The sequence below is a fragment of the Medicago sativa genome, chromosome 3 (genome assembly GCF_051527215.1).
Source record: "Medicago sativa cultivar Bolivia chromosome 3, Bolivia_mono, whole genome shotgun sequence".
NCBI classification, from domain to species: Eukaryota; Viridiplantae; Streptophyta; class Magnoliopsida; order Fabales; family Fabaceae; genus Medicago; species Medicago sativa.
The window spans coordinates 94896829-94907331 of NC_140751.1; the positions used below are offsets into that span (position 1 = coordinate 94896829).

The following is a 10503-nucleotide window of genomic DNA, read 5'->3' on the forward strand; positions in this document are numbered from 1 at the left end:
TAATTATAACGGGTTATTAAGTGTTAACTCATCTTAATAACTCATCTTAGAGTTACTCTTGGAATAATTGTAGCCCCACTCTCTGTATATAAAGGATCTTAATGGCTATCCTACAACATCTAACATATTTCTATCATTCAGTGAGAACCTACTTATTTTGTATTTTGTGACAATTTTTTAATAAAATTATTAATTATTTTATTTAGGCCAATACCTCTTTTGATCTTCAAGTTTAACAAAAATATTAGGTTGGTCTTTTAAGTTTTATAAATTTCAAATAGATTCTTATTACCCCTTTAAAGACCCCTGTATGAAACTTAAGAACTTAAAAAAACTTCAAATAGGTGTCTTAAATTAAAGTTAAAAGGACTTATTTAAAACTTAAAAAAACTTAAAGGTTCTATTGAAAATTTGAAAAAACTTAAAGGACTTATTTAAAACTTAACAAACTTAAAAGACTACTCTGTTATTTTTGTCAAATTTAAAAGATCCAAAGAGGTGATTTGATATTGGACGTCAATCTAAAACTAATTTGCAACGACAATGCATATTTTTTTTTTCTATCTGTAACATGCTCCAAAACACCAAAAAATTCTACATTATTTTTTTTAAGGAAAAAAGACCTACATTGCTTGGTAATCAAAATTAATTGTTTAATTGAAATTAACAGTAGTTTATATATAACATCCACAAACCTTATTTCAACCAAACACCTTTTGCAAATGATAAAATTGTAAAGGTAGAATTCAAAGTGGACAATGTGTAAAAAACGTAGTGATGTAAATTTGGGGTCGAAAAATAATCAATTAAAGGTAAATTAATGAATGAAAAATAATGAGGAAAAAAGTGTGCATACACACTTTATTTTTAATACTCTCTAATACTCACATATTTAATAAGTCAAATAAATATGAATTCTACAATTTAAAATAGGACTATCGCAAAGTGGTATGACTTTCGTCGATTTCATACAACAAAAGAGCAAATGTTGAGATAATATTGAAAATAGAACGTTGGTTAACACCTTTGTATGCATACGTTGTTGTCAATGGATACCTATGGTTACGGATAATATGATACATGTGTCCGTCTCGTACCCTCATGGGTACCCATTATGCGAGTACCCACCGGTATTGAGGTATCCATGGGTATTCATGGATACCCATGGATTTTTGAATTCATTTAGTTTTTGGTTCAAAGAATAACTTTTTTTTTAAACTTCAACTTTTAAATATCCTTACATAATTCATTCAAAATTTCATAAATCATTCAAAATTCATGATTCTTACATAATCTAAACAAATTCTTAAAGTAAATCAAAAGCAAATAAACATCTAAATTTTGTATGTGAAGACTTATGTTTTAAAGAAGACTTATGTTTTAATGAAGAAGAAGGATGGTTGCAATGGGAATTGAAGAAAAATAAAGGCAGGGTAAGGCAGGGTTGTTGGGGAAAGAATCTCTTTTATGATGTGAATGAAATAGGAAACGGTGAACTTAATAAGATGAATTAAAAATATTTAAAAATATAAATAGGTTATTAATGAGAAATCTTAGGTGGACGGTAAAATTTCTTTAAATAAGGTAACAACTTTAAATAATAAAATATATAAAGATATTTTAATAATTTATTTAATTTATTATCAGGTATGTATACCCATGCGTATGAATATAATCAAATCCGTGTCAATATCCATATAATATTGGGTAATCAAATATACCCATTAACTACTCGTCCCGTATCCATGATGTATTTTACCCGGTATCCATGAATATGGGTATTTTTGCTGACCCTACTAAAAATAGATTGAAAATGAGTGCCTCTCAAAATACTCCCTCCGTCCCTTAATGTAACCCCCCTTTGCTTTTTTCACATTTCTTAAGAAAAGTTGTCAGTGTAATTATTATGTCTGTTTTGTGTGTTAATATTACCATATTGTCCCTTGTTTGTATATGTATTAAATTTGACTTTTTAAATTTCAAGATAAGTTAGTAGTATTAATTAGGGGTATGTTTAGGAAAAAATAATAAATGCATCTAGTAATTTGAAAAGGGGTTTAGATTTAGGGACAAAAATAAAGTCAAATGGGTGGTTAGATATAGGGACGAAGGAAGTATAAAAGATTGAAAATGAGTGGACGGGACCCAATAATGTTTCCCGAGTGTTCACTCAATCACATGTTAACAAGCCAACAAATCCACTAGTACAAAAAGCTGCGAGTGACGTGTGAGCTGGATATAAGCAGAATTATATAACACGGCACAAAAATCAATTTAACTATGACTTGGAATTCAAGTCAATTGACATTAGTAAATGCAAGTATCACTCAATACCAAAATAACCATAGGTTAGACTAGGATTGCACAACTAGATTAGACAGACAGAATATAAACTCTGAAATTCAAACAAAGTACTAACTAAAGCTAAAAAGACCCACAAAAACCCAATTTACTTGCAAAAATAAAAAATAGAAAACCAATTAACATATGAAAATGTTAACTTGTGCCCTCAAGCCACAAGTTAATAATTCAAATATAGAAAAAATTTATTGGAATGTGTGCATTGCATTTAATATTTAACTTTTTAATCATTTAAATGCACAAAATTTTATAAGAAGTTTCTTCTTTTAGGTTTTCTTAACATGTGCTCTAAAGGCACAAGTTAACACTACCCATTAACAAATAATTGATTCAATTGTGAAAAAATAAAATATAGAATTGATCCAAGTAGTAAGAAATTTGAACCAGTGGTTGAAGATTAGATCAATTACGATTGCATATGAAAAATATTTGATTAATGATGTGTTTGGTGTAGAAGAGAATTTCTGAAGAGAGAAATAGGTGAGAGAGAGAGATTGAGAAGAGAGAAGTATGTGAGAAATAGAGTAGATTTGAGTGGTTGTTTGGTATAAGAGAAAGGGAGAAGAAATAGAGAAGATAGAAGTATTGCTTATTTTGAAAAGTACTATAATACCCCAACATTATATAACATTTCCAACCAAATTAATTAATTAATTCAACAAAATTTATATATTTTCTTATAAAGAAATAACGAAATGTATACATTTTTTTTTAAATCAGTAGGAACATATAATTGCCAAATAGCAAAATACCGGTATTTAACGTTATATAATACGAATACATGTCCAACAAAAAAAAAGTTACAAATACCACAACTAGCTTACCCTTGATGCAAAAAAATAGTTTCTCCTAAATTCATTTTCAAATTATATTAGCTCAAAAAATACTATTATTTTTATATTAGCTCAACAATGGAAATAGCAACAATGGAAAGAACATAACCAACAATAGTATAACCTGCAAAACCATTTTCTTGTCTTTTATGACACAATGAGAGGGTATAATTGGAAAAGCAACAACAAGTAGCATCTCTCGCCTCTTTCTTCTCACATGTGGGGAGACTCTAAAAAGTGAGGGGCCCACATGTTCGAACTCTCTCTTCTCTCTTTCTCACCCCTACCAAACAAGAGAAGTGTTGGATTTCTCTTCAACTTCTCTCTCTTCAACCTCTCTCTCCCCTTTTTCTCCTCTACCAAAGAGACCCTAAGGGTGTGTTTGGTTTGGAAGAGAAGTTGTAAAGAGAAAAATAGGTAAGAGAGAGTGTGAAAAGAGAGAAATAGATGAGAAATAGAGTAGATTTGATGTATGGTTTGGTTGAAGAGAAAGATAAGAGAAATGGAAGAGAGAGAAGTGTGTTTGTTTTTTATAATGACAAAAATACCCTTAAATGAAAAGCTCAATATATTTTTTATTTTGAATTTGATTTCTCATGAAATTTATTCAACTTTCACCAACTTGACAAGAAAATACATAAAAAAGGTAATATTTATTCTTACTAATCAACAAATTATATAAAACTTAAAAAAAAATATATAAAAGAAAAGGAAGAAACTTATTCAACGGAAAAAGAAGAATGTTTAATATAAAAATCATAGAAAGGGTACAAATGTGAAAAATGGAAAAAGACAAGGGGGTACTAATGGAAATTGAATGAAAAATGCCCTTTCTTCTCACTTTCTTCGCTGGATAGGGGAGATTGTAAAAAGTGGTGGGTCCCACCAATTTTGTGTCTCTCTTCCCAACTTCTCTCCTATCCAAACAAGAGAAATAGACAATATCTCTTGTATTTCTCTCTTCTCAATTTCTCTCCCACCTATTTCTCTTCAACCAAACAAAGGAAATGATTATATCATTTAGAATATTGCTAAACAGTCTCCTTGATGGATTGATTAAAGAATCCTTAAATAAAAATTTTATTTTAAAAATATAAATTTTAACTTTAACGAAGACATAATTATACTACTTTTTTTTTTTTTTAATTTTATAAAAATCTATCTGTTTTGGTTGCTTAATCAATGTGTCTGAGATATTGGTTAAGATTCTCTATCATTTATCTCATGTTAATCTATAGTTCTACTCAAAAATTAATCACCGGTGCAAAATTTTACACATAGAAGAAGATAACAAAATATATAGAATAAGATAAAAAGACCAAACCAATATTGGTGTAGAGGAAGCATCCACTTTTTGTTCCAAATCCAATTCCAATATCTTCTCTTCACTCCACTACAAAACTTCTTCATTTCTCAACATTTTCCTCTCATCTCTTCCTTACTCTCTTCAACTCACAAAATGACCGAACCACCTTCCAAACCCAACGGTAACGGCGCAATTAACGGCGTCGCCGCAACCAACGGTAACGGAAATCCAGCTCCAGTTAAATCTCAGCTTTACAATCCAAACCGTCAAGTTTATCGTCCTCGACAATACAATCGTCGCCGTCGATCTAACCGTAGCCTCTGCTGTTGCTGCTGTTTCTGGACAATCCTCACCGTTCTCGGCGCCGCATTTCTTGTTGCGATTGTCGGTGCTGTATTCTATGTACTCTACCATCCTCACCAACCACAATTCTCCATCACTAACCTCCGCATTGCTAAGATGAATCTCAAAACTCCAACTGATTCACCTTCACATCTCACCACACTCTTCAACCTCACACTCATCGCTAAAAACCCTAACAACCACCTCGTTTTCTTCTACGAGCCTTTCACTGTTACTGCCTTCTCCGATTCCGTTCAAATCGGGAACGGTTCGTTGCCGGCGTTTGATTCCGGTAAGAATAATCAAACGAGTCTCCGATCAGTGCTGTCGAATTCTCAAGATCTGGATACAGAATCATTGGCTAGTTTGAGATCGGGTTTGAAGAAGAAGAGAGGTTTTCCGGTGACAATTCAGATGGATACGAAGGTGAAGATGAAGATGGAATGGTTGAAGAGTAAGAAAGTTGGAATTAGAGTGACGTGTGAAGGAATTCGAGGAACTGTGCCCGCCGGTAAGTCGCCGTCGGTGGCTTCTGTTATCGACTCAGAATGTAAGGTGGATCTTCGAATCAAGATCTGGAAATTCTCATTTTAGTTTTGTGAGTGATAATTACTATTATTATTGATGATTCTTTGTTAATCAGTACTAATAATCAATCCAATCATCAAACTCTTTTAATTTTGAATTTTATATTTCATTCTTTTTTGGTTTCATAATTACCTTTTTTATTTTATTTTATTTTTTTGGACTGGATTGATTATGGTTATGATGAAAATGTGTTGAGAAGGTCAAATTTGTAAGGGGAAATTAAAAATTGATTTGAGTTTTTTTGTTTTTGATTTGGATCATTGTAATTTGTTTTAATAGTAATGCAATGCAATGCAACTGCAAATATATCTGGTTTGAAATTTTAATTACCACTCATCTATATCTAAATATGTTTTGTCGGTCAAAAAAAAAAAAGTTTTAATTTCGCTTTTTCATTAGATTTCTGTCTGATTAATCGCTAATCCTATGAAACGTGGTTGAAAAATGTTTGAAAAAGAAAGTGAGGAAAAAATTATGTTTATTTGTTTTTATTATGAAAATATTGTCATTATTTTTTTTTCTTCTTTACAATAGTTTGTTCATTAAAAAAAATTAAAGTAAAAGATAAGATAATAATTTTAGTTTTAAAATAAAATAAATATAATCTTAATAAAAATGAAGAAAAAGTTAATGATCGATTATTTACTGAGAGAAAATAAGTTAACGAGGGAACTGTATTTTGTCTTGCTTCAAAATTTAATAAATGAAAAATCGAAATGAAAGTGAATAAATAAAACACATGTTGAAAAAAGTTCTCATCCCATGTTATTTTTTGTTGACAGTTCTCATCCTATCCTATCTTATCTATGTTATTGAATAGGAAAATGTTGTTTGAAAGTTTATTTATATCATAGACTTATATAATTTTCAATTAAATTAAAGTTAACCTTGGCACTATAAAACGGAAAAGTTTCCTTAAGTTGCTATGAAATTCATTATCTATCTTCTTATCTTAGGATTGGTTCACAAAAATATAAAATTAGCAACGGCAGTGAGTAAAAAAAATAAAAAAAGTCTCTCCCTACGTAGTTTGATTCTTATTTTCTTTTCATCGAACATTTTTTTTCATATAAAACAAACGAAGGCTATATTGATTCGAATTTGGAACCACCGTCTAGTGCAAGTGAGTGTACTAAACCTTGATTTATAAACATATATTATTTTTTTTCGAATAGTTAATAGAAATTCATCTCGAATAAATATGGTATTTAGGTTTTGAACTTCAATCCATACATATTACTAAGTATTGTCACTTTCAATTGAGCTACCATAAATCCATAACTTAATACTATTATTCGGCTAAAAACTACTCCCTCCGTCCTGCAATAGATGACCATTTGAAAATGTGTAATTTTGACATTTCTTTGACCTTATTTTTCTACCAATATACAAAGATAAATAATATCATATAAGATGTCGTTAGATTTGTCTTGATGAGTATTTTCAAAATATCAAATTTTCATAATTTTTTCTAATATATTATTCAAGATATTTAAGCTCAAAATTATGCATTGACATGCGTAATAAGGTCAACTGTGTCAAGTATTATGGGACGGAGGGAGTAATTTTTATTGATTTATTCTTTTTAAGAAATCGATTTCCAATTATATTATCGACAAAAAATATTTCCACAAAGCTTGTAAAATAATTATACAAAGTGGTGCATGTGCCATTTAGCATAACTGAGAACTTTTATTATGTATGGTGGCATCTATATTTGTGCCATTCATTTCTAAGAAACACAGCTGATATTACTTCTTTAATTAATAATAATAATAATAATAATAATAATAATAATAATAATAATAATAATAATAATAGTCCAAATTTTTCTAAGAGGATTGGTTTAATTTTCTTAAAAGTTGTTGATTATCAATTTAAATTATCCTAAATAAGTACTCCCCGTTTTAAAATGAGTGTTGCTTTATTATTACTATGTTACAAAATTGTTTCAAAATGAATGTCACTTTCAGTTTCCAATGCAATAATAACATTTTCTTTTCAATCGTACCTTTCAATTAATACTATGTTACACTACTTCCAAAGTATTATTATTTCTTTAATAAAAAACAAACCAATAGTTGATTAGGATAATTTGGTAAAATTGCTATGACATTTAACTACTTTATTCTATTCCTTAATTTGTGTGCAATTGACTAAAGCGACACTCATTTTGAAACGGAGGGAGTAAAATTGTTTAATCACCGCCGTTCATAATTTATTTTAAAATAGGGAAATGTTAACGAGTGCCCCCGGTGCACTCTTTAAGCCCTTTAAATAGTAAGTATTTAATGAAAAGTGATGTATTGAATGCATTGAAAATTGTAACAGTTGACTTTTTAAAAGAATAATTACTAAATTTGGGATGCTTAAAGAGTGCCTCGGGGGCACTCGTTAACAAGACCCTTTAAAATATAGTATACTCTTGTATACTCATGGAGTCATGGGGTGGGACACAAATATGCCTTTTATTTTTTATTTTTTCAAGTGGTATGGTCAAAATTTCAATTCATGGCCAAAGCATAGATCCCAAAAAAATTGTGTCCGTAGATCTGAAGGCAGTGGGTAGTGGGTTCTGTACAATCTTTAAATGCTTTCTATTTTCTACCCTTCCCATGGGTACCTATCTCAGCCATGAAAATCACTATTTCCTCCGAAACCACAATACCACATATGTGAAGACGAAACACTCATATCGGATTAGATTCTACGGGCCTACCCTGTTTCATGTATAGAAATTTAGATATAGTGATAGCAAAAAAATTTAAGAAGGATAGAATAAAAATGGAAGCGACAAATAAATGGGGAGAAAAATAACTACTTCTTGTTAGTACTCAAAATTTCTTCTCTCATAAATAACATCTATAATTCTTTACTGTTTAAGTGATTTTTCATTTATTATCATCAAATGAAGTACGTGATTGTGATAGGTGCCTTAATTTGGGTGCACGTGGTTACTATGGTTCTTCTGAGTTTGGTCGGCAAGCAATTGGGTTTTGGATCTATCCTCCAATTCTTTTTTCAGTTTGTGTCCCACTCTTGACTTTACCCCGTACTTTTCTTTTTCTCCTATCTCGTGTTACTTTAGATACAAATAATATGATTATGTATCTTAATTATGTCCTACTATATTATAAGTCTCACTAGATTCTTGTGGGAAGTTGAGTGTTCTCAAGTCTCAAACATGATTCTAAATTGTGGTTACAGCTCTAGCTGTAGAATGAGAACTTCAATATTACATTAAAATGTGGCCAAATACGGCAAATGGAGCCATAATTACAGTTTTAATATGTTGTAGAGACCTCTAAAACTAGACAACGTTTCAAAGGTATTGGAGTACATAGAGGTGGTAACTTGATTTGTTTGACAAATTTTATTTACAAAAGACTCTTACATATTGACAAAAATATAGTATTGAAGAAAAAACGATGACTACTTATTAAGGTCAGAGCAAACTTCAAGACTCAAAGAATGTTTACAAAGTTACTTTCGGATCCAAGTTGTACAAGACAATGGATTGGTCCAACAAGGGATTTGTCCAAGTTGTACGAGACTTGGACCCTTAAAGATATTGTCAAAGGTTCGATTCTTGACTCATGTGTATGGAGAACCCACCTTATTTATCAGACATGCTCTCCGACAAATATTAGTCATTGCCTATGAGCCCGGATACGAGATACGATACGGATACGATACCGCTCCGATACGTCGATACGGAAAAATTTTAAAAATCAAGATACGATACGGCTAGGATACATTAATAAAAAAACTTATATAATTAAATGAACAATATAATTATAACCATTTTTTTAATATGCAAATATATTAACAAACAAAAGAAACCAGTCATAGACTCGTAGCACATCAACATAAATATAAATAATATTGACGATTAAGAGAGTGATGATTAGTTAATTACATAAACAATATATCCCAAAAAGAGCACCATCACTGCTATATTATATCCAAAAGGAACATTGTTAGTGTTATACTAAATCTATCCAAAAAATAAACACTATATCCAAAAAAGAACACATCCGTACTCAGGAGTTAAGTTATTTTAGTTAACATTAATTGGGAAATATTGGGGCAGATATAAGTGCAAGATAATTATCGGATACCCTCCTGATACGTATCGGGAAGTATCGGATAATTATTTTTTAAAAAATAAAATTTAATCTTTGGATACTCTTCTAATACGTATCGGGAAGTATCAGACAGGTGTCGGTGCAGGATACGCAGGGGATACGATACGTCATCCATTTTGAAGTATCGGGGCTTCACATGTCATTGCAAATGTAGCCATAATTACAATTTTAACGGGTTGTAGGGAACTCTAAAACTAGCCAACGTTTCAAAGGTATTGGAATACATAGAGGTGTTCACTTGATTTGTTTAGCGATTGAATGTAGCCATAATTACCAATTGGAGCGTAATAACTTTCTATTCAACGATTGTATAAAAAAAAATCTATTCAACAAAAAGTAGCCAATGTTTCAAAGGTATTGGAGCACATAAAAACAATCTTATCTTAATATATATAAATGTCAAACAGTGTTGCAAGCAACCCTGATTAACCCTAATCCCGCCCTTTTTTTAGGGTTCTGAAAAATATTTATGAAAAAAATCCCTTCAGAGATTCGAACCCATGCCATGTTGGTTGCTTCAAAGCATTTTAACCACCAAGCCACTTGCTGATTTTGTGTTAGCATTTGGCTTCCACTACATGATATCCAATATTAAACTCCCTTTTCAAAAAACCAATTAATTCCTTTTCTTTTTTTCCAAACAGTTTCGAACCCTTTTTTCTCCTTTCTCCTTCGCAAACTAAACCCAAAAGTCTGCGGTTTTCAACCATTTCTTCCTCATTTTTCCTACGACATATGTCTTGAAAAATGAAAATGTAGGTGACCTTATAGGCTTATATGGTTGAATCACTTGATATGTTTCTCATACTAACTTTATACAGTAACTTTTTTTCCTTTGATGTGTATTTTGAACTATTTAATTAGCTCATTGTTTAAATTTTGCTCATTGTTTAGATTTTGTATGACGAGTTCCAACTTCGGTGCA

The 10503-nt window shown here is 30.7% G+C and overlaps 1 protein-coding gene across 1 annotated transcript; it reads left to right on the forward strand.

Moving 5' to 3' along the window:
- The first annotated feature begins 4519 nt into the window (after nt 1–4519).
- Nucleotides 4520–5756, forward strand: LOC146942257 (NDR1/HIN1-like protein 6). The gene has a single exon (XM_085756198.1). The coding sequence runs from the start codon at nt 4654–4656 to the stop codon at nt 5434–5436; it is 783 nt and encodes a 260-aa protein (XP_085612324.1). The 5' UTR covers nt 4520–4653; the 3' UTR covers nt 5437–5756.
- The last annotated feature ends 4747 nt before the right edge of the window (nt 5757–10503 follow it).

What these genes read in the sequence shown, in the direction of transcription:
- LOC146942257 (XM_085756198.1), top strand. Translation starts at nt 4,654, where the DNA reads ATGACCGAACCACCTTCCAAACCCAACGGTAACGGCGCAATTAACGGC.